The following is a 22,610-nucleotide window of genomic DNA, read 5'->3' on the forward strand; positions in this document are numbered from 1 at the left end:
GGAAGCCCAGGGTCGATTGTGATTCCCATCAGAATCTTCCTCGGGTGCCTGATCGGCCTGCAGGCCATGGAAGCGAGTCTATAAAGAGCACTGAAGGCTGAAGGTAAGGCGTACAGTGCGTGTGACGACGGGGGTGCTGTGTGGGTCAGCGCAAATGGGCCGTCGGGACCTGAGTTGCTGCGCAAACGTAAAAGTTGTGGAGTAGTGTCTACCAGGACAACAAGGCTGGTCGCTGTAAATAATCTAACGAGACCAGTGTAGAAGCTCCTACAGAGCCTAGAGGCCCTGGAAGGATTTCACTCTGAAGAATTGCCTCTCCTTCATATCAGGGCTAGAACCTGACAGCAGGCCCAAGTTCAGACTAATACGGTAGGAAAGCCTGCAAATCAGCCACAGAAGGTAGGCAATCTGTGGATGCATAAGTCTCAGAGTGCGTCTAGCCGAGGGGTGGCCCCTTCACGATCGTAGGATATAGAGGCGCAGTCTGTACTCGGTACTGTACACCTGTCACACGCACCACATGGCATACAACCCTCCTTCAACCGGTGCATAACAGCGTTAGGCCTCCGTATGCCAAGAGAGTGTCTAATATCGATCGTCCTGTTACCTGTCCACAGTAAGGTCCTGGTGACAAGCAAGCAGCGACTTTGGAGATGTAGCTACCGCTGCTAGATATCCATGTTTTATGCGTTCCTACTCTTGATCTCCAAATGTTCTCAGACGCATTAGGCACATCACGTTGAGCCCTGCGAAAGGGGTGTTATGAATTACTCCCGTATGTGGCCAAGCCGGGATGCGAACAAGGGATCGCGACTATTGGTCCAATCGTTTAAGGCTGGCTAATTACGAAACAGGCCTGCAACTCGGGTCCGTTAGTATTTGGAGGCCTAAGCGTGGCAGACGGGTCAGACGGCGAGAAATGTGGGTGGGACACAAATGCGTTCAGGGTCCTTCGTGGGGAAGAGACGTTGTTAGTAACTAATTCCGCGCGGCGACTGCCTACGCTTGTCGTTGTACCTGCGACGCGACGATACCTCGACCATACGACCGACCATTGCGGAGGCGTACTTCACAAATAAGGGCTGACCGATTGCTTTTGGTTGGGTTGGGCGGCTGTGCAGATGCGACTGTACTTATGCCTTTTGAGATGTAGAACCCACAATACGGGTCTCGCCTGCAATTATTCCGTCTTTTCTTCCTCTTAGCGGGACGGTGTTCATCGCCAAGACGGTCAGTTCCCGAAAAAGGGAAACCCACCTTTACAGCCTTGCCATTGTAAGCCCATAAGCTCGAAGTCTCAAACTTCGTTATGCGACTATAATTCGAGAGGATCCCTTACAGTGATGCGGTGTACGAGAGCGCATGCTGCGCAATCACTAGGACCCAATATCGCCAAGGCCACATCGCCGACCAAGCTCAAGCAACGTAATGTGGGTGGAGACGATTCGTATACTCTACCCAGGACTTTTTAATGTCTCGCCATATGCTGATGCGGTTCCAACAAATCCATCAGTATGGAGTGTCCAAAGCTTGCTTCAAGTCATGCCCGTCAACGCTGAGCCAAATACTCTGCGCCTCAGCGACACTGCGAGTTTCATCGACCAAAAGGATCTGTAACACAGGGAGCCAAGTTTTCCAGCCAGATCACGTGTTTCCTTTTTGGAGAAGAGATGCGATTGGTTGATTTTCATGGTTGAAAAGACATCCCGGAGGAAAGGGGAGACTGATCGTCGCATTAGATTATGATTAACTATCGAAGCTAGTGGGATATCATGATAGCCGTTCGATTGACATTCTTTTGGGTCGTTATTTCTAGTTTCCGATGACACCCTCTACCATGTCCATTACGCCGGAAAGTACGCTTTGGATGACTGGATACTTTGGAAGGAATGGGTTGTAAACACTTTGGCACCTGGCGTTGAAATCCGCCGTGTTACCAATCTCTACAGCAAGCTCGTTGCCAGGCACACCGAGCTTCGCAATCGGTCCGCTGCGAGGGGTGGCCTTGTCCCAGCCAGGACCCGCGGCGGGGTTCTTGATGAATTCGACGAACCAATCGTTCTGGAAATCGGCAAGTGCCTGCTGTTCGGCAGTCACGCCCTCCATACCAGCAAAAGCACCATTACCTCCGAAGAAGAATGAGATCTCAGCGCCGTGCGTTGGGTAAGCCACAGGCAAGGGTAGAAGGTTGGAGTAGTTGCCGAAGAAGCGGTATGACCAAGTGTCCTGAACCTCACTGCGCACATCGATGAAGTGGTCGACCGGGCAGAAGAAGCGTGCGTCACCATACTGCGCACCGCTCATTTCGGAGACAGTGGAGTAATCAGCGATGTCGTACGCGGCTTCGATAAGGTCCTTTGGAATTTCCGCTACATCAGCGTCAAAAGTGTTGAGCCACTCCGAGAAGACGGTGTTCTCGCCGCCATAAACCAATCCAAACAGAGCGCCTTCTTTGTCAGAGTTACCCGTGAGCAGGGGAACGTGCGAGGCATAGTTGCCAGCAGCGAAACGTGAGGCGTAGTCTTGATAGCGCGTCTTCTCGTCCACGACAGGTGTGAAGTACGTGTTCAAAGTGGCATTGAAGGCCTCAGTTTGGAAGGCGTACATGTCGACTTTACGCAGGCACTCGAGCTGGCCTTCACCAGTCTGGCAGCCAACCTCCTTGGCAACGAGATCAAGCGCCTCATTGGTGGGACCTACGGCCGGACCAGACTTTGCGTTCGCGGCCATCTGAACGGCACCCTTAAGGAATGTGTCGGGGTGATTCCAGAGATAATGATCTACTTGAACCGATCCGGAAGAGTGACCTCCAAAGACGATGTGCTCAGGGTTGCCGCCGAACTGAGCAATGTTGTCATGCACCCACTGCAAAGCCTTGTCGACATCGAGAATGCCAAAGTTCTGCGACTCTTCGCCGTTTGCAAGCTCGGCGGAGTTCGGGTAGGCCCAAAGACTCTCACGAGTGTTGAAGCTAACAAAGATGACGCCTTTGCGAGCAAAGTTCTCACCAACCAGTTGAGGATTGCTACTTGATCCAGTGACCATAGCCCCACCGTACATATACACAAAAATCGGAAGACCCGGTGTATCCAAGCCTGGTGGAGAAGCTGGTGGACCCGGGGGACCCGGGGGACCGCCTGCAGGGCCTGCGGGAGGGCCTGGTGGATGATGAGGATGAGGTCCATTTGGCTTTTGAGGGAATGTCGGCGCCCGTGGCGACTTACCATTTGAAGAGGGCACCCAGATGTTGAGGTTCAAGCAATCTTCATCCTGCTGAGAGTATGTTGTGCCGGTGATGGCCTGTGGACATGTAGCACCATACTTTGTCGCATCAAGCACCTCGCCCTTCTTGAGCTTGCTGACGTCCTTAGGGGCTTTCCATCTATACAGGTGGTCAGCAATAGGGAGGACATTTGGTCGCCACTGTCACATACCGGTTTTCCCCACCCGTTGTCTGCGCGAACGGAATGCCTAGGAAAACAGAGTTTCCATAGTCGTCTGTGAAACCCTTTACGGTTCCTTGATCGAGTGTCGCGGTGCCGTCCGTAACAGTTGCTCTTGAAGGTTTCGGAGGCAGCGGAGTGCTAGCCACCTGACCGAGGAAAAGGCCTAGTGAGAGGCTCTGTAAGCCAATAAGAGTTGTCGGAACCTTCATGACGCAAGTCAGCGAGACACGATGGTGGGTAAGAGATAGAGTTTGGCGGGAGGCTGCAGATCGTGTTTGGGCTTACACATGGCTATATAGGGCACCACTTCGGCGTGCTTACCATTTCATGGGAACCATTCTGGCCGCCAACTGCGCGGTAACACCATGTTACCATCAACTGCCGAGGATTGTCCGGCGTGGAGCCTGATGGATCTGTAAGGGTATTTTCATCTCCGTCGCTGCAGGTCTCAGGCGTTCCCGAGGTCCGTCGATAATCAGGGACCGCAAATTTGGCAAGCTAAGCGAGTCGTACCAATCGCGGTCTCCACAAGTCGTCCATACTAGAAGCCGGTTGATACACCTAGAGCGCTAGAATGCCACCGGTTCCAAGGTAGAACCTTCGGCATTGTTCGCCATGTGTCTACTTGTCGCCTTCCAGACCACTGTTCCCTGTCGTTCATCGCCATGCAAGCCAGGAAGCATGCTTGCTCTTTCGGACCGAACCATGGAACTTGTCGTGCACGCCCGATTAAGATCTGAGACCTATCGCATTCTGCCATCGCACCCATGGCCCCGAAGCTTGCGAGAATTGGTTTGCCATCCCATTACTCGCCGGTCCCTTTGACATGTGAGCGAAGGCGTTCAGGTTCCCAGTGCCGCGGTCGGCGGACACGATGCCATACATGTAGTGCTCTCGTCTCGAGTCAAATTCTTCCAAAACTTAGCTAAACTTGCTCTAACGCATGAAAACGCCGCCACATTGTAGTGGCCGTCCAAGGGTTTCGCAACTCAGAACTGGGTGCCGACTCTAGCGCCCGAAGGACTTTTGAATTAGACTTGCCAGTCACGGTTGGGCCTTTGGGGAGTCCCCTGATGCAATCATGCCACAACGCTACGGGACGGCATACTAGTACCATAACCCGCAACATCCTGTAAAGTTACTTTAGGGGTGGTTTGCCTGTGGAGAAGAAATAAAGATACACCCGCTGTCAATTCTTCTGCAAATCCTCGCAGCTCTCCACAGACTCTGCTCTTGGAACTCTTACCAAGGTGGAGCGAGCAGGCTCGAACTCCTTACGGCTCTATCTCGGTAACGGCCGGACAAGCAAAGCAGCATGGGCGACAATGGGCTCGGGCAGGTGGTAGGTTACTTTGCTCCCCCTTCCTTCGTTCGCTACGTGCGGCGCTGATGTAGCTGGCAGATCTCATGGTACATTTGCACGATCGCCGCGGTCCCTTTCGTTGCGCTGCGCATGTATGCACGATGGAAGAGGCTGGGCAATCTGGGAATAGATGATTTTCTCATCCTCCTCTCATTAACATGTCTGATTGGAGATCTCATCATCCAACAGCACATGTGGAACCTAGGACTGGGCGACATGTCAACAGTAACACCAGAGAACTTCAAAGGAATAATGCAGATGATTATTCCCGGATCAACACTCTATGTCTCATCGCTATGGGCTATCAAATTCGCCCTGGTTTTGTTCTACAAGAATCTCGCCGCGCCGGGCTCACGACTGGTCCTTGTGTATAACCTCGCGCTGGCTGGATTGGCTGTTACGTACCTTGTTATCTTCTTCGATATCATGTTCCAGTGTTTTCCACACAACAAGCGATGGTCCACTGATCCTAACTGTGAGCAAACCCTGTCGTACATGCATACGGTGGATTCTGACCATGCGCAGATCAATGCAGTCCCAAAGCCGCCGAGATCAACTACTGGATCACCATCTTCTTCAACATCATTACAGATGTGATCATTATTTGCCTGCCTATAACCATGGTTTCTCGACTGCAAATGAAACTCAAGCAGAAGATCGGTGTGGCCGCAATCTTCGCCTTGGGTTTCTTCGTCGTCATCGCTAGCAGTATGTACCCACTAGATTTGAGTATGGATCGGGAACTCGGCTAACCTTGCACCAGTCGTTCGAGCCTATTACTCCAAGAAGAACGAGACAATGCTGACGTGCACCGTCTCTATGATCGAGACGGCGATTGCCATAATTGCTACTTGTCTTCCCGCCCTGCGCTCCATGATTCTCGGTACAAACAATACCTCCAAGGACGCATCCAACAGCTACGGTCGCCACTACGAGCTCTCGTCTGCGCGACGAAGAGCCAGCGGAAACCGCCTCAATCCGTCCAGCCAGATAACTGGTGGTTTACATTCGACGCACGACACCCGGAATCGAGCGAATGGGTCAGAGGATTCGTTATTCACGGATCCACCATCAGATCAGATAAACGGCGTAGAACAGTTCGTGGGCGGTAAAGGAATAACGGTGAACACGCAGATCGAAACGATGTTTGAAGACTCAAGTTCGAGGAGCAATGTCTCTGCAGGTTCGACGAAGGCGAAATCGCCATTTAATTGATAAAGAAATGGTGGAATCTTGCAAGAATAAAAAAGCGATACACCCTAATATACGTAGTCCACGAATAACTGAATCATGGAACGATGAAGATATATTGCCTGAGTGGGGTGCCATGTTCCACAAGCCACTGTTTAAGGAGGGATTCAGGAGCTGAAAAGATTACGATGGGCACTGTAAAGCCACCGGATAACCACATTTGCGTGAAAACAAGTGTCGCTCAGACCGCTTCTTGCCCTACGGCGATGCGTTGAAACGACGCGTTTGCGGAAGGGTATATCCGCATCGGCAATCGACACGGCAAACTTGCCCGGATGGAGGAATCATGACAGCATGATTCAGAGAGGCGACCAGAGGCGACTGATGGAGAAGGGAACTACACATAGCAATGCATTCAGGATAAGTTAGAGTCATTGAACGAGGCTAGCAGGAGCTTCATGAAACGAGGCCTTGAAGAAGATCGACATGGGGGAGAGTGTGAATATATCAATGGATTGGTAACATGAGAGCCAACATATGCTAAAGTATCCTCGAGTGGAGAGAAATCTTCATCTTCTCTCGAAAACGCCATGAAACCTCTTTGAACGCCAGGTATGCAGCTGGTAGGTGCAAGACTGCTCGAGCAGATAGTGAATACCAAAACCGCCTGAAACTCCACTCAGGTCGAATCCTATACCTCTAGTCCACCGACCATGTAGAAAAGCAAATAAGCCTCAGCAGCAAGTACTTCTGCCTCGCTGACAAGCACTACCTTGCTATCATCGAACATGAACCAGTCGTTGCCCTCTCTGCTGTAACTGACGTAATGTCCAGAGTCAATCTTGCCCTTGTGCACAATCACACTGCTCAGCTCGTAGACGAGGGCGTTTGTTGGGCTGTTGACGTTATGATTCGAAGGTGGTGCACCGGACGTCTTCGCGGCGCGCATGGCGGCTTTGTGGGCGGTTGTGTAGGGGTATATGTCTAGTTTGACGGGAAAGCGAACGGGAGTTTCGATCTTAGAGGACGTGGATTTGGTATGCTCGAAACGCTGCGTGGACGTTAGTATGGAGATGTGGAGAAAAACACTCGGTGCGTACCTTGAGGTGAATGGAGAGCACGGGGGGTAATCTCTTGATGCTCAGCTGCTTGGTCGCATTTTGCGGGCTGTCGCAATTCCGACATGTGTAGTCGGCCGAGCCCAGCTTCTCCTTGACTGTGAAGCGTTCGAGACAGTCTCTCAGATCCAGTGGGGTCTCTTCACCCTTCTCTACATTCATCTTGCGCTTCTTGCCCTGTATCCGGACATCCAAACTAAGGTCCATGTATGGATCTTGGGCCGTGGTAACATTCCGGCAGTTGTCGCATGTCACGGTACTTGACAGCTTCCCACAAAACGTCTGGTGTACCACGCATTTGCAATCTTCCGAATCGTCTGCCGACCCGCCGTTTGCCAGATGCAGCGTGTTGAGTATAAACTGCATGTACTCGTGCGCGTCTTGCTGTTGGTATCCTGCGAGGGCTTCTCCAGCTAGCCAGCTGCCCATGAGCATGCCCACGGCCCCGAATCCCTCCGTCTTCTCAGCTGAGTGGAACTCGACAAACATTTCGTCCAGCGCACAGCTGACGCATGATTCCTTGTCGCATTCTGTCTGCTTGTGTCCTTCGGAGAGGTAGAAGTTTCGAATGAAGGGGTTATGGACGAGGGTTTGTAGGATGACGCTCATGAAGCACGTCTGGCCCATATTGTAGAGCCCGCGCAGGCCTATCGCTCGGCAGGGGAGAAAGGTCGAGTTGCTTATGACGAGCTTGTGGTCTTCGGTCGTGGTAGTGTCTTCGTACTTTCGCTTCTTGCCTGCATGCAGTCAGCCAACGCTGGCCCCTGTGATAGAACAAAGCCATATGCGTACCCTTCTGCACTCTAAGGACATCCAGAGTCTCATCGTAGATGAAGTCCTGGCAGTTTCCACAGTAGATGTTGCCATCTCGTGATTCCACGGCTGCTTCTCGTTAGCCTTTGCATCTATACGGCGTCCTGCTGAACCCACAGAAACAGTGTGACTTGGTCTCAAAGTGCAGATCCCGATCCGCCTCGGTCATGATGCTCGGGCACTGCAGACACAGAAAGAGCGGTCTCAGTGACACGACGTTGCGCGCCTCCGCTGGCGCATTGTATGTCTGCGCTATTATGCTTGGCTTCTCGTGGATGTTCTGGAGGATGGCCCGGTAGTGCTGGAGTGTCTGCTTGCGCGCCTTCTCGAACATTTCGCCCATGTGCTCTGCGTGGAATCAGTAACCTCGTGTCGAGAGTTCGCGTGACCAAATGCTCACCACATCCATATGCGATATGTGCCATCTGGCTGCTCGGCACAATATTGCCCTTTGCATTCTTGACGATCTTGGGCGACGCCAGCGCCGACGCCTTTGGGGCAACTGCTATCGTGTCCATGGTGCCGGGCAATTCGAGGCTTGGTACAGTCGATGTGCTCGCGCTCTACATACTGCGACGTTGGTTAAACCTCGGAAGCGCTCACCAGCAGCACAGGCGCAACGCTTCAGTCAAAGCGGCGCTCACGATGCGCGACTTGGGGAGTTATTTCTGGGGTTGAGGCGGACATGCATGAAACCAATCAGCACAGGCGCTACTAGCGCATCTCCCGCCCCACCCGTCCCGAGGTCCAATAGGCACATTGCGATGGAGCATGTCGAGGCTCTTTTTGTCGCGATTACTTCAACTTCTCCAGTTCCATGTCCTAAGACCTATCACAAAATTACCGCCTACAAGTCTAAGGTACAACCTCAGCGTCACGCGTGGAAGCTCATGTAGTAGTCTGGGCTGAAAACGATCGCTATCTTTCTTCAGAAATTCCTTACCACCAAGGAAGACGCCAGTGTCTACGAGTGCTTTACTAGTAGTGGCCTTTGGATCCAACTTCTCGTCTTCTACCCGAAGTCTCCAATATCGTTGCCGCGCATACCCGCAATTCCTCCAACGGCCAATATCTCCTCGTGCCAGCTTAAAGAAGTAACTAGTGCAGCTAAGGAAAGTCTGCAGGTGCGTGTCATTGAATAACAATGCGATCGCGTAGTCAAGGAGACATTCTCTTACTGCGATAACTTGCTGAACGTTCGTGATGTGCTGTCCTCTATCCTGGCAGAACTTCCCAGGGTGGCAGACACCGAACGTGACCCTCTTGATCATATCCTTGCTCGCGGTAGTATGATCAATCCATCCAGCTGGGAGCACATCACGGTATCGCTGTGTACTATGGTACCAGAGGCGGGTAAATGGCACGTCGTTTTTCTGGAGGTATGTTGTGTAGACTGCGGGACCAGTACCTCCTAGAACAATTGCAACCTTCACCTTAGAATGAGCGATAGGTTCACGTGCGACTGGATGCCAATAGACGCGGAGATCTATCGGTACCTGAGCCCTCACACCAGTACTAGAGTTAGCGCCTAGGATCTGCTTACGGTCGATACGTCAAGGTGTTACGTCAATGCAGGAGACGTCATGATCCTCTATGCCCAGTCAACGGAAGGCTAGTTTGAGAAGAATGCAGGAGCACAGTGCTTGCTTCGTCCGCTGTTGAGTATGAAGAGATCAAGTGCTGTAGAGTACAAGTCAAAGCAGGTATCATCAAATGGCGTAGACAACATACCAAACTATCTTCTGGCCCGCCGAATGGTTTGAACAGGTTCTCCTCTTCCATGGGAGATGATCACGCCAAAGCTCAACACGACCGTTCATGGTGGACGTCTCGTCTCGAAAGATTGGTCATGGGTTTTGCTGTTCACGGGCCTGCATCGCGATATATATTAACCGGCCGCACACATATATCCACTGCCAAGTACTGATTTCCGGCAACTGATCGCACAAAGCCATCTATTTCGAAACGCCATATATGAGCGCCCAGAAAACTCGACACACGCGTCCCATGATTGGCTGTGTCATCTTAAAATGCAGGACTGCCGACAGCAGCCGCCCCAAACGTCGTAGAAAAGACATCTGAGGTGCATGCTGAAATCTTGGAGAACACCTAGCGATGGCTTGCATGTGGCGTGGTCATATTGCAGCCCAGCGATTGAGGTAGATGATATAGAGGTAGGGGCGTCATTATGCTTGTATTCGGGTGGTAGGTAAAGTGTGGTCATGGGAGTGGAAAGAAGTATATAAGAAAGAGGCATGACATCCAGTGACAGCGCCTCATCCGCAACTTGACACTCCTTGCTTACCTTTGTACTACCCAGGTGCCCGTATTCCGCTCAATATGAAGTTCTTCGCTGTTGCTGTCGCCCTGTTGCCCGCACTTGGGTCAGCACATACAATTGCTCAGCGCGTCAGGATTAACGGACAGGACCTTGGTCAAGGCAATGGTATCCGCGTTGCGCCTTCCAACAACCCCATCACGAACGTCAATGATGGTAACATTGCTTGCAATTCTGGTGCTTCTTCCTCCAGCAAGGTCATTGACGTCAAGCCTGGAGACAGGGTTGGTGTTAACTGGGGTCATGTTGTCGGCGGAGCACAGTATGTTCTTGTCGTCCTAATCTTCTCACCAACATTTTACTAATTCCTCCAAGATTCGCAAACGATCCCGACCACCCAATCGCCAAATCTCACAAGGGTCCGGCTATCTTCTACATGGCAAAGGTCTCAAATGCTGCCTCTGCCTCCCCCTCTGGCCTCCAATGGTTCAAAGTCTCTGAAGACGGCCTCGACAGCTCGGGGAACTGGGGTAAGCGACACTTCTGTACAAAACACACGTGAGAAATGCACTGACTTTGTATACGCGCCTATTAGGTGTCGACAGAATGATAAACAATGGTGGATGGACGGAGATGACAATGCCATCTTGTGTTGCGCCCGGTCAGTATCTTCTCAGGGCTGAGATGATCGCATTGCACAGTGCTAGCACGACTGGTGGTGCGCAATTCTACATGGGCTGCGCGCAGATTAACGTCTCCGGATCGGGATCGAAGATCGGAAATACGGTCAGCTTCCCTGGTGCCTACAAGGCGGATGATGCAGGGATCAAACTCAGCATCTATAATGCTCAGGGTCAGCCCAAGGGAAACGGAACGCCATACAAGATTCCTGGCCCTGCGGTGCTGCAATGCTAGGAAGTGTGAGAATGGGGGGTTGGTATTCTGGGGAGGATTGGAGGTAACGTTGGGACTTTGGTTGATCAATGGAGACTTAAGACCCTAATGTAGCGTCCCGGGTGGCATTTGGGCGGGTTTCGCGAGCATCTTCATACCTAAGTAGCTTTCTACGTATACACGGTTTAGAAATGTTGAGAGAGTTTCATAGGCGACAGGATAGTAATGCCCAATTCGTATCTCCCTGGGGGAACGCCGTTGTGCGATGGTGTTGTGTATTGTGGCTGTGATTGTGGTTGCGTGCAGGCGCCTGTGCTGGTGGATGAGCTACCGCAATCTCGAATCGAGGATGAACAACATGGTTTGTTCAGCAGGCAGTATACTCTCTGTTCGAGTTATTACACGGTGCGTTCACCTGTACATTGCGATTCTAGTCCCCTGATTCGAATGAGGCATTGTGAGCTGTTCAAGCATGAAACTTCAGTCAACTTGAGGTACTTTCAGGGCTTGGTATGGACAACCATGGAAGATAAGACTTTGCTTGAGTAGTGCAGAAGCTAGCGACAGGCGAGCCCGAGAAAGATAAAGCGAGAAAAAGGAACCAATTGTGTAGAACTGGCAGTGTTAGATACCTACATTGCCGTACAGTGTGCAGATGTAAGTATGTATATCTAGACAGGCTTAACATTTGATGCTTCGCGCCGATTAGAGAGCGATGCGAGGACACTATTAATAGACTGCAATGAATCTTGCAAGAGGGTGCTCTTCATAGGTCCGGCCAAGTTCGGCTTTTTACCCCACCCTGAAAGGATCTGCTCTCCCCGCCTAGACACAGCGGCAATATATCGATATAATATCATTTGCTGATCAAATTTCCATCAAACAAACACAAGGCGTGGTGCCAGAGTGGTTAATGGGTATGACTCGAACGATCTCCATCAACTAGATATCATATGCCTTCGGGCGCGCAGGGTAAGATACATCTACTCCAGATATATCGTCGCATCTACTAATGCTCAAAAAGTTCGAATCCTGCCCACGTCGCTTCCTTTTTGCTGTTCTGGGGTATCCGGAGTGGTCTGTATTGGTTGGTGAAGTTCTTTGGGAGGTTTCGGTTAATTTTTGGTGGTGTGGCGGAACAGTGACCTCCTGAGCGCCAGAACCAATATTTAGACAACTCCAAAATTGTCGCATCCAAATTACCTTCGAATTCTGTGTATATGTTACACCAAAAGTTACTTTTTCATGTTGGGGTGCTGGAGAAGTATAATGGGGTGAAGGTCTAAAGGCCCCACCCAACATACCTACCAAGTGCGCAACCTCGATATCTCTTCAACATCTAACATCACATATTAGATGACCTACTGTTCTCATACTCCAAGGCATTAATGCGCCTCGCCTCCTAACTGCATCAAAATACAGTATGCTGACATTTAAATCGCGCTGGAAAAAGTGGTCAGCCCCGGCCTTCGAAAAATCTCCTGTGCCTGTGTCGAATGTCCTACCCTAATCCAACCTTGGATTCTTCCTGCGTCAACCAAAATCATCATCACAGCTTGCTCAATGTAAAACTTAATATTCGCTACTATCCTACGCACATGTGCAAAGTATTATGGGCTACTATCCCAACAATGCGCACCCTTTGCTACTAGGTACAGTACTTTCACAACCGCCACGCCGCTCAGCCACGCGACTCAACCTGACTCGGCTATAAATAAACCTGGCCTCGTTGCGCCGTAGTCCTATCATACGATTTCTACTCATAACTTCGCATCCTGTCAAGATTTCAGTCGCGACATAGCTCCTATACTCCCAAGGTCTCCCTGCCAGCCCATGTTCTAAGGATACCTCCCTAAGGCTGGGATGTTTTCGCTTCACTTCGCCACGAAGAAGCAGAACGCGACAACCTTGTTTCAGAAAAGCAGAATTCGATGATATACGTAACACTTCCAGAAGGAGCATAAGCCTTTTCCTACTACTGCAGCCCGGAAGCTGGAGTGCTATCACCCAGCATCGCCGCCGAAAAGCGGAGAGTGATGAATCTGGTCGCTGTTTCCTAGGGTGCCGCCCAGAAGGCTACATGGGCTTCTACGATTGTTGCCAAAGCAGTAGTTTAGTATTGTAGGCGGCAAACCCCAATCTTCGTCAGTCGCTTCTACAGCAAAACGACCACCACTGCCAGCAGATCGCATCAAGAGCTTGGTCAAGAGAGTACTACCAGAGCTTGCAGCATCACGAGATCCAATGACGGCCAAGTTCCAAGATGCCGTACTCAGCCATGTATCGCAATCGCTGCCCTTTAAGATACCAGTTCTTCAGAGACATCCCTCCACATGGCCATCGATAAACCGCGTTATGGACGAGTTCTGGTCCCAAGCAGTCGTTGGCGATAGAGCATTAGATATCAAAGAGTCAGACATCCCGTCATCAGACAACATACCTCCTTAAGATTAGGAAGCAATAAGTACCCCTGGACTACTGGTTCACAAGTGGGGAAGTAGAACAAAACACCGCGAAAATAGACAAGCTTGCTTGAAGCCTTTGACGTCTACCGATCTCCTGTCCATCCGAACATTATTGTGCCTTATGACTGGATATAATGTGTAGATGATTCCGTAAAGTCTCGCAAGCCATTTTATCTGGACCGTTTCTTCCGCAACTGGCACGGCGTAACGGCCAAGTCAGATTCCGCCTTTTCCAGGCACGTATTATGAGGAATTGTGCATCGCAGCTACGGGTCGACGATGAGTGGGATTTCGTAAGGTCAGCTGTCTGGGTAAACATTGAGGCCTGATGTAGTAAGATGTAATGCAATACTATGTACACACATTACATGCGCTTTCGAGTATTTTTTAACTATTGGCTGGTAGTCAAGCAGTCCGACGATGATGGGCGGTCTTATATATCTGAATTGTGGCTTTCGGTCGATCTGAATAGTCAAGATTGTTGGGCAGGTGGACAAACAGCAATTACTCACCCCATACAAGAGACCAACCAAACAGGTATAGAGATAACAAGCTCTACCTTACGGCTTACATTAGCTCCCAAGAAGCGAGCTTATGAAAAATAATAGCATTGTAGACTTTTAGATTCTCTATCTATGTCTATACAGCTCTGATACGCTTTATTGTAGTAAGAAGCAGTACTCTACCCTAAAGAGGTGTTTAGTGTCTCTCCTTACCTCTCAAGCGACGCTGGTGAAGCAGGCGATGACGACAACCCGAGATGTTCCTTGGTTGATTGTTCAACGTGACCTGGAGTATTCCGTGGTCGGCTAGAGATACTACCGGGCTTAGTCTCAGAGGATCGGGCACGAAAGGACCCCTGAAAAAATCGAATTAGGTCCCAGGAGCAAGTTGCAGCAAAGTCGAGGAAGGATGTCGGCATCGCCGCCTTGCTGCACTGATCTGCGGAAGGATGAATGCAAATCAGAATTGGGTCGGCACGTTCGGCTGATTTTCTCCCCACATAGAGTCTCCACGTGTTTGGCCAGCGGCAATGGATGTGGCGACGGACGATGCAGCTGAAGAGTCACCGAGACGCTCTATCGAAACTAAAACTCTCAAGATGAAGAAGTTGGCAACAACGAAGATGCTCTTGTGCTCGCCTACGTGTTCCGCAAGCCCGCGCATGACAGCTGCTAGGACAATCGACGCGACGGGGCTACCCAACGGCGCAATGGATGGAGTTACAAGCAAGTCATGATAGGCCGTTCAACACCTTCCGGACATGATCGTCATCGTGCAGCAGTGCCCGACCCTTGAATTGTCTTAGTCTGTGGCGCGGCTGCTGCTGTCCGCGTAGCATTGAAGGGAACATGACATCACCTAGGCATCTTGGTGAGCCTCTTCAGTGCCGCGAAGCCGCCGTTGACGGCTATTGTTCAATACTCATAAACCTGACGTTTGCCTCTTGATACCGCAAGCATCCTCAGGCACACGCAAAATTCCAGCGGCTCCGGACAGAATTGTAAGTACTGATCTACGGCGCCATTCTCCATTCGTCGCTCGCAATCTGCGCGTCGACCCCTCCGAGGCAGCTCACCCCTTAGCGCGACTCCACACGTCATCGCCAGCCACAGCGACGGCGGCTCAGGGTTGTTTGCCAACTGAACCGTCTCCTAACATATATTCGTCAGGGTCTACCTTACCGTTGCAGCCAGTATCCACGACCAGGCAGTGAGCCTGACCAGCACCCACCATGGCGATGCAGCGACCAGTGACCCCTTCGGCCTCGTACGACCCCGTACCGCATATAGAAGACCCTGCCCACATCAGCCGTGGCTATGGCAATTCCTCTGTGAACGACTTTGCAAACTCGCCGGCAGGCGCGCAACATGACCGCTCGCGCCTAGGGAGGTTCGAGGAGGATTTCGATGCGCGCACACGGGGCTCGTCTGTCCTTGACGGTGACATGCACCAGCGCTCCTCCTCGCGCTCCTCCACCCTGAACCAGGGCGCAACGCCTTCGCGCAGTGGCACCCTCAAGAAGAAAAGCTCAGTCAAGAGGACGGGAAGCATGAAGCGCAGCGGGAGCAGGAAATCCATGCATGCCGGATCCATTAGGGGCGTGACCATTGACGACCAAGAGCGCGGCTACGACCGCGAGGACAGTGTCTTCTACACACCCGTGCCTACCAAAGGCACCCCCACCGAGATACTGGCAGACCGATTTCAGAGTAGGTTGGCGCATGTGACTGTCCTGTCTAACTCACTGACATCCGATAGCCTGGCGCAAGTTCCTCAAAGACCTCATCACCTACTTCCGCGAGGTGGCAGCCTCCTACGAACACCGCGCCAAGTCGCTGCTCAAAGTGTCCAACGTGATCAACAACACCAATGCGCCCGCCGCTCTTCTCGTAGAAGGAGGCCTCAATGACGCCAACCGTATTCTCCGCGACTTCCACAAGCAGGCCATTCTTGAGGCCAACAAGGCGCGAGACGTTGAGGCAGATGTTATCAATCAGCTCAGCGGCCTCAGAGCCGATCTTGCACAAAAGATCAAGGAGATCAAATCGCTTTCAGGCGACTTCAAGAACAACGTCGAGAAGGAAAAGGAGACTACGAGGAAGTGCGTGACAGCACTTGAGGAGGCATTGGCCCTGGTCGATTCTGACCCCACTGCTGTCGCGGGCAAGGGAGATCCCTATGTCGTTCGTCTGGGCGTCGAGCGCCAAGTCGAGAGACAGATTGACGAGGAGAATTATCTTCACAGAGTAAGTCATCAGGCCCATATAGGCTACTCATAACTAACGAAAACAGGCGTACCTCAACCTTGAGAACTCTGGCCGCGAACTCGAATCCATCGTTGTTGGTGAAGTACAGAAGGCCTACAATGCTCTTGCTAGTATCTTGAAGCGCGATGCCGATGAGCAGTACAACACGGTAGAGAAGTTGCGCAATGGTCCGATTGCGATGCCGCGCGATCTCGAGTGGAGCAGGTTTGTGAGGAGCGACCCTCACTTCGTCAACCCAGACATGCCGCTGCGCAGACTGGAAGACATACAGTACCCCGGAAAATACCACCCAGCTACCACCGAAGTCAGGGCAGGCATGCTTGAGCGGAAGAGCAAGTATCTCAAGTCCTATACGCCAGGCTGGTAAGCAACCTATTCCTGTGAAACCACTTCATCTAACCGTTTGCAGGTATGTTCTATCTCCTACGCACATCCACGAGTTCAAATCGGCCGATCGCATCTACACTCAGCCTCCGGTCATGTCCTTGTATCTGCCAGACCAGAAGCTTGGTTCTCGTTCCCAGCCCGGAAGTTCCTCCCACAAGTTCGTTGTCAAAGGCCGTCAGGCTGGATCTATGCACCGTGGCCACACCTGGGTATTCCGGGCAGAGACTTACGAAACTATGGTGGCGTGGTTTGAAGATATCAAGGCCTTGACCGAGAAGAGTGGAGAGGAGCGCAATGCCTTTGTTCGTCGCCATGCAAGCGTCAGGAGCACCAGTGCTGGCAGCGCCCGTTCAGCGAGCTCTGATGGCGGTCTAGAAGAAGACGAGGCAGATGCAGTCCCGTTCTCAGCCAACCAGTCGATGAAGGAACAGGCCATTCGGGACCAGTCTCCGCGACCTTCACGGCCTTCTCCAGGTGGGCGATTCCCGTCTGATTTGATGGTCAACCGTAACTTACAAGCGCCTCTCTCGCCATCTAGTGGAAGTTCAGAGGTCGGCAATGATCTAACAACTATGTCCGGAGGTCCCCCACAGGAGGTTCACCCGATGTATCTTGCCCAAACCGCACCCTACCAGCCCGAACCGGTCCAGCCAGTCCAGTATACCCAGCCCATCCAGCATCAACCCCAAACCAATTTCGTAAATCCAAACCCACCCACTCAGCAGCCATATGATCCGCTGACTACTGACCCTTCTTCGTACACGCCCATTCCCCAGACTTACCCTGTCCAACCAGCCTCAGTCAACCAGCCATCCTTGGAGCATGCTCAACCTATCCAACGCCATGATAGTAACAACTACGGTAACTGGATGGCACCTGCTGTTGGAGGAGCAGCAACTGGAGTTCTTGCAAACGAAGCATACAGGAAGAAGCAGTTGGCTCAGCAACATCTCGATGCCCAACATCAGCAGGACCAAACACAACAATACCCGTTTGACCAGTCTCGAGCAGCGGCCTTTTCAGACGCTACTCCTACGCAGGTTCCAGAACGGCATCCGGATCACATCCTCCCCGACCAGATCGATGATACTGGCTACGTAGCTCCGTCTGCAGCACCTGCTGTGCAGCCAACATCTGCCCCGATCGTCGCACCTATCTCCAGTGGCCAGACTCAGCCTCATCATGCCAGCAGTCCAGATACACTAGCAACCACGTCGTCTTTTTTAGGCGAGTCTGAGGTCGGCGCCGCCCCTGCCTTTGGCAAGACTGTCAATGGGGGACCCGTTCCAGTCGACCTTGTGGATGCTGCAGACGAGATGGTTCACCCTGGAATGGGTAAGCGGATAAACACCGACATCAGCGTTAGTGATCTGCATGTTCCGGGTGAGTATCCCAAGACGACTGTCGGTGATGCCACGAGTGCTGCTAGGATGCCCACCGGAACCACAACGTCGCAGCAGCCCACAACTTTTCTGAAGTACAATTGATCAAGTAATGGCAACGACTGAACGAAATTGGGTCATGGATTATGTAGTAATACGAATCGGACGACTAGGATAAGGGCTTACGAACAATGGCCGGTCAAGGGCAGGCTATGGGTTTGGTAAAGAGCAGGTATACATCTGGGTTGCCTTTTTGTGATGACCTTTGCGATGGATGTTGCAACACCTTTCTCCGCGATTCTTTCTCTCGTTAGAGCGTGTGAGCACACGTGCTCATGCGTCTTCCATACCCCTTGATACCCAGCGTGATACACGTCACTAGTACATAGAGATGGTAATTTGTGTTAATATTTTGTTACAATCCATTCCTGAACGTCATTTTGTCTTGAATCTCACTGGAAAGGTCTCAACGATCGAAGACCATTCACTCAAAGACTGCATGTAAGCGATATATTCACCATGTACATGTTTCATGCTTTGCTCCTTGCATCTCATATATACGTCCGATATGCCTACCGGATGAACTCAACATGAACGCAGCTAGCCCGGTGAAGCCCTTTGGCAGCATTGAAGACGGCCTACTGCTGATCTCCACGTTGATGTAAAACATGGTGGACACGTTTCGGTTACATCTTCGGCCTCAACCCAGAAACACCAAGCTACTTCGTGGCACCAATACCGAATGGTTCAGCATACTCGCATTCGCGTTTCCAGGCTGAAGACGCCTACCACTGTGCCAACTCGTTGACATCAGCTTCAGTCCAGTTTCAAACCCTAGGACTTCAAAGCATCATGAAAAAGAAAAAAAAAGAAGCCCTCACCTCGGCTGTACTTTAATGTACCGAGTACCAGAGTCAGTATCATCCGCACCGCATGAAAAAACCATCAATGTCTGTCTAGATGCTTAGGTTCCAAGGCCTTTCCCCACCCTCCAATGCAGAATTCCTTCATTTCCTAGCCTGCACGCACCGACGCAGGTAGCCAGCACAAGGCCGAAAAAAGCAGAGATTACAAAAACAGAAGCAAGCTGACTCTCTCAGGTCGGGAAATTTGTACATTACCTCGGGGAGATCATTGTACCCTCCTCAGCCTCACGGCGAGAGCGAGAAACGAGGAGGATGAGGGTCGTGAAACAAGAGCAAAGCCGAAATCCACCGAACTGCTCCACCTTACCCAGCTACAAACAACGGACCTCCGGCAACGAGGGCTCTTTGCGTGCATGTCATTTCTTTGCGACATTTACCGAGAAGAATGCGGGGAAAAGGCGGTCAGCCTCTCACTTGCTCAGTTTCCTTGATCAACTGGCTCTTAACCTAGTGTTTCCTACTGTGTTGTAGGAGCGTTTCAATCCTAATTCGCGTGACCTTGGTCCCTCATCGAAAAGGGTGAAGATTATCCAGACGATCGACGCGAACAGTATGGGGTGGGCAAGGAAACGACGTATTATTGGTGGTATCTGAGCAACGTTTTAATGGTGATGCGCAAGGCTGAGGCTGAAGATGTTGGGGCTAGTAGCTAGGGGTGGCTGGTGCACAGTGAATGCTCGTGTGACACACAACCATGTGCGATATTGGCGCACAGGGCCTGGATATCATACTGTATTCATGACGTTGTCTGTGTGGCTGTGCCTAAGATACTTGTCATGTGTTGTGATGAAGAGATTGTTAGAAGCCAGCGAGACTTGATTGCAAAAGTTACAGCATGAGGACAGACAAGGAGACTGATTTATGGTAATTTTGATTGGCGGAGGTGGTAGATAGAGTAGCTAGAAAACGGGGGGTGCTTGTTGATGGTGGTGGCTACATGGCGACAGACAAGAGGAGCACACATGTGGGTAGAGAGCGGCAGGACAGAAACTAATGCCCTCAGGGTAAAGGAATGGCGTGGACGAAATTACCGTCCATATAACAAAGAACAAAGACAAGGGAGCGACCGTGGTGCTCTTGTGCGCCGGATGGAGTTTATAAGTGACCCATTCAATTGCCCGGTATCTAACACCCCATAAACGCCTAGATGAGGAAAAAAGAAAAGTTTGGATATAACACAAGAGAGGGGGAAAAGATTCTTCGCTGCAGCCGCCACAAATCTTTCTTTATCCTCGTCAAATGCTGGTCTCAACAACGGTATGGTGGTTCCGTCGTGTACTGAATAGTAACGGGCTAAATCGCAAGATGTTTCTTACTCTCGTCGTCAAAGCGTGATCGCGCGCATCGTGGTGCGAGACATGTATGAAGGAGATTAGGTGTATGCGTGGTCGGGGTATTGAGGTGTTCGTCAGCGACGCCAGTCGTGTAAAAGGGTCGACGTGAAGAGCGCACGTGTTGCGCTAATTGCCTTGGCTAAGGCACTTATACGTTGGTAACCTGACAGAGGATTAGTCGGCTACATTCCGCCACGCAGCATCATGGATCGCATACCTTCAATATCCGCCTCGAGTAGTCCTCGTTGTCTGCAATACTGCCGTTGCTCTGCCTCCGGTCAACGAAACTTGGGTCCAGACGAGAGTCGTTCATGGACGAGTTGCTGGTGTGTAGCTTGCCACCGTTGACGAAAGCATTCACGTTGGCGGCGTTGCGACGATAGTCTTCTTCTGCTTGGTGCTGACGTCTCCGGCGCAGTAGGAACCATACACCAAACATGATGGAGGCAAGGGCTAGTATGCCGACGACTACACCCACTGCGATGGCGACTGTGTTTGGTTTGCTGTCTTCGTCTTCCTTGGGCGCCTCGGATGGAGTGGCCGACGCTTGGGCGGCAGCGGTGGATGTTGGCGCAGCAGACGACGGCTTTGGTGCTGCTGAGCTGCTGCTGGACACGTCGGGCTCGTAATAGTCGACCGGGTTCAGAGTGTTTCCTGTGAGAACGACCCACAAGACGTTCTTTCCACCACCTATGCACTGTCAGTACCGAGCGGCATGAGAAGAGACGATCAGCTTACATAGCGACGTATCGTCGCCGGCACAGGGGGTACCGCATGTCTCGTTCTTAGTCTGCCAATCTTTGGCGGGTATCTCGTCACCACACCAACATTCCTTGCCGTTGGACAGGCCCATGACGTCCTTGTTTTGCTCCAGGCAAACGAGTTGGCAGTTACCAGGCGACTGGAAACCGTATGGACCGTGGTTCTCGAGTGGGGTTGAGGTCTCAAAGCAACCGATGCTGGTCATGGCACTTGCTGGCAGGGTGACTGTTGGTGTGGTGATGGGGTTCTTGATCTTGGTTGCTGTCGGCTGTTCATCCGCAGCGGCGGCCATCATGACCATCGAGGCCGCCGCAAAGACGGAGGCGAATCTGATGTAGACCATGGTGGTGATGTGCTGGTTTGGTTAGTAGTGCGCGTGGGTCGATGTTCCCGATTTGTGTGTGTCGCACTGGAGTCCTATACACCGAGGCGTGGACACATGCAAGGCCTTGCGGGCGTGGGTTGGTCCGGCGGTGCGGGTGCGTAGTGGTCGAAGTGAGTGACTGTGAGCAGTTGGCCGTGGGTGTCGGGCTGGATGAGTATGGCGTTCAAGGCGGAGATGGAGTCGTCGTTCAACAGTCAACAGGCGCGATGGAGCTGAACTGGAGGCTCGGTCAACGATGCCCAGGGCCGTCTGGTGGTGTTGAAACGGGGGGCGTCGTGACAGAAGTCGAGGCGATGAAACTTGTCGGCTGCCCCTTGGAAAGTACCCCCGTAAAGTGACGCAAAAGGAATGAATCGACGGGAGATGGGTTCAGGATAAAGAGTGTAGTGTAGCGATAAAACGATTGTGGGTGTCGACGATTGACAGACGTGAAGCAGACAAACGAGAGGAGGCTCGGGCCCTGAGAGTGGATCGCAAGTGAAGAGCAAAGGAGAGTGCGCCCCAGTTGGGACAGGCAGGCATGTAACAGGGAGCAGGAGCCAGCCTTGGCAATTAGCCTGCGTCTGACTGCCGCCAACAGTGCATTTTAATTCCCATGCCGCCTAGAGCACACTCGACACACATCCAGATTGCATGCTGCCTCTGAGGCACCCCTCGCATCTCCTGTGCCAAAGTTTATCCTCGCGGTATTCACGCGCAGCTTCACGGTACACGTCCAGGGCCTCTCGTGTGCGCGACAGCCGGCCACGATGCCGACCGCCCTGGGCATGGCGCCGGCCCACTAGTGCCAGGAACGGCGCCGTGATTGGCTCGTCGGTGTTTCACCAAAGGCCACATGCTTGCCGGGGGACGGCAGGGGGTGGATGAGGACTAACCCAGGACCGCGCGGTCAGGCACGAAAGCGTCTAAAGCCCTCGGCCACCTGGGCATCGCTGACGTTGCGATATCCAGGACGCGCACGATGCTTTTTGGCCATGGACTGCAGGTCGAGAACGTTCTTGCGCTCCACTCCTCGCTGTTGGGAATGCCTTTGTCTGTCCAAGGCGGGAGTGGGGACGCGGCAGAGGGTCGAATCGCGTGTCCTCGATGTGGAAT

The 22,610-nt window shown here is 52.0% G+C and overlaps 6 protein-coding genes and 1 non-coding gene across 7 annotated transcripts; 4 read left to right on the top strand and 3 right to left on the bottom strand.

The window, feature by feature from the left end:
- Positions 1-1,346: 1,346 nt before the first annotated feature.
- On the bottom strand, positions 1,347-3,876 carry CC77DRAFT_1016584 (acetylcholinesterase precursor). The gene is made up of 3 exons (XM_018524237.1): positions 3,768-3,876; positions 3,435-3,649; positions 1,347-3,382 (listed from the first exon to the last, which is right to left on the bottom strand). The coding sequence occupies exons 1-3, from the start codon at positions 3,768-3,770 to the stop codon at positions 1,813-1,815; spliced, it is 1,788 nt and encodes a 595-aa protein (XP_018389620.1). The 5' UTR covers positions 3,771-3,876; the 3' UTR covers positions 1,347-1,812.
- Positions 3,877-4,761: 885 nt separating this feature from the next.
- Positions 4,762-6,024, top strand: CC77DRAFT_1091162 (hypothetical protein; the record flags this gene model as incomplete). The annotated part of the gene is made up of 4 exons (XM_018529552.1): positions 4,762-4,788; positions 4,849-5,284; positions 5,335-5,517; positions 5,573-6,024. The coding sequence occupies 4 exons, from the start codon at positions 4,762-4,764 to the stop codon at positions 6,022-6,024; spliced, it is 1,098 nt and encodes a 365-aa protein (XP_018389621.1).
- A 462-nt stretch (positions 6,025-6,486) lies between these two features.
- CC77DRAFT_954892 (ubiquitin carboxyl-terminal hydrolase 2) lies at positions 6,487-8,605 on the bottom strand. Its single transcript, XM_018535465.1, has 5 exons — positions 8,332-8,605; positions 8,049-8,279; positions 7,911-8,000; positions 7,101-7,855; positions 6,487-7,051 (listed from the first exon to the last, which is right to left on the bottom strand). The coding sequence occupies exons 1-5, from the start codon at positions 8,447-8,449 to the stop codon at positions 6,692-6,694; spliced, it is 1,554 nt and encodes a 517-aa protein (XP_018389622.1). The 5' UTR covers positions 8,450-8,605; the 3' UTR covers positions 6,487-6,691.
- Positions 8,606-10,230: 1,625 nt separating this feature from the next.
- CC77DRAFT_504833 (hypothetical protein) lies at positions 10,231-11,383 on the top strand. The gene is made up of 3 exons (XM_018531951.1): positions 10,231-10,531; positions 10,585-10,739; positions 10,805-11,383. The coding sequence occupies exons 1-3, from the start codon at positions 10,272-10,274 to the stop codon at positions 11,122-11,124; spliced, it is 735 nt and encodes a 244-aa protein (XP_018389623.1). The 5' UTR covers positions 10,231-10,271; the 3' UTR covers positions 11,125-11,383.
- A 612-nt stretch (positions 11,384-11,995) lies between these two features.
- CC77DRAFT_t11 lies at positions 11,996-12,147 on the top strand. The gene has a single exon. It is a non-coding gene; the product is annotated as a tRNA-Ser (tRNA).
- A 2,847-nt stretch (positions 12,148-14,994) lies between these two features.
- Positions 14,995-18,624, top strand: CC77DRAFT_981068 (hypothetical protein). Its single transcript, XM_018536071.1, has 4 exons — positions 14,995-15,781; positions 15,831-16,318; positions 16,365-16,702; positions 16,749-18,624. Exons 1-4 carry the CDS (start codon positions 15,304-15,306, stop codon positions 18,211-18,213), a joined length of 2,769 nt encoding a protein of 922 aa, XP_018389624.1. The 5' UTR covers positions 14,995-15,303; the 3' UTR covers positions 18,214-18,624.
- Positions 18,625-20,344: 1,720 nt separating this feature from the next.
- On the bottom strand, positions 20,345-21,795 carry CC77DRAFT_504869 (hypothetical protein). Its single transcript, XM_018531952.1, has 3 exons — positions 21,107-21,795; positions 20,586-21,058; positions 20,345-20,531 (listed from the first exon to the last, which is right to left on the bottom strand). The coding sequence occupies exons 1-3, from the start codon at positions 21,471-21,473 to the stop codon at positions 20,517-20,519; spliced, it is 855 nt and encodes a 284-aa protein (XP_018389625.1). The 5' UTR covers positions 21,474-21,795; the 3' UTR covers positions 20,345-20,516.
- Positions 21,796-22,610: the final 815 nt, after the last annotated feature.

Source organism: Alternaria alternata (genome assembly GCF_001642055.1).
Source record: "Alternaria alternata strain SRC1lrK2f unplaced genomic scaffold CC77scaffold_3, whole genome shotgun sequence".
Classification (NCBI taxonomy): Eukaryota; Fungi; Ascomycota; class Dothideomycetes; order Pleosporales; family Pleosporaceae; genus Alternaria; species Alternaria alternata.

Excerpts from the sequence above, each read along its gene's own strand:
- CC77DRAFT_1016584 (XM_018524237.1), bottom strand. Across the intron at positions 3,383-3,434 it reads ACAACGGGTGGGGAAAACCG|ATGGAAAGCCCCTAAGGACG; the intron begins GTATGTGACAGT and ends CCACCTGTATAG.
- CC77DRAFT_504833 (XM_018531951.1), top strand. The coding sequence starts at position 10,272 with ATGAAGTTCTTCGCTGTTGCTGTCGCCCTGTTGCCCGCACTTGGGTCA. Across the intron at positions 10,532-10,584 it reads CATGTTGTCGGCGGAGCACA|ATTCGCAAACGATCCCGACC; the intron begins GTATGTTCTTGT and ends AATTCCTCCAAG. Across the intron at positions 10,740-10,804 it reads CGACAGCTCGGGGAACTGGG|GTGTCGACAGAATGATAAAC; the intron begins GTAAGCGACACT and ends CGCGCCTATTAG.
- CC77DRAFT_981068 (XM_018536071.1), top strand. The coding sequence starts at position 15,304 with ATGGCGATGCAGCGACCAGTGACCCCTTCGGCCTCGTACGACCCCGTA. Across the intron at positions 16,319-16,364 it reads AGGAGAATTATCTTCACAGA|GCGTACCTCAACCTTGAGAA; the intron begins GTAAGTCATCAG and ends TAACGAAAACAG. Across the intron at positions 16,703-16,748 it reads AAGTCCTATACGCCAGGCTG|GTATGTTCTATCTCCTACGC; the intron begins GTAAGCAACCTA and ends AACCGTTTGCAG.
- CC77DRAFT_504869 (XM_018531952.1), bottom strand. The coding sequence starts at position 21,473 with ATGGTCTACATCAGATTCGCCTCCGTCTTTGCGGCGGCCTCGATGGTC. Across the intron at positions 21,059-21,106 it reads CGGCGACGATACGTCGCTAT|GTGGTGGAAAGAACGTCTTG; the intron begins GTAAGCTGATCG and ends GACAGTGCATAG.
- CC77DRAFT_954892 (XM_018535465.1), bottom strand. The coding sequence starts at position 8,449 with ATGGACACGATAGCAGTTGCCCCAAAGGCGTCGGCGCTGGCGTCGCCC. Across the intron at positions 7,856-7,910 it reads TGTCCTTAGAGTGCAGAAGG|GCAAGAAGCGAAAGTACGAA; the intron begins GTACGCATATGG and ends GACTGCATGCAG. Across the intron at positions 7,052-7,100 it reads TGCTCTCCATTCACCTCAAG|CGTTTCGAGCATACCAAATC; the intron begins GTACGCACCGAG and ends ACGTCCACGCAG.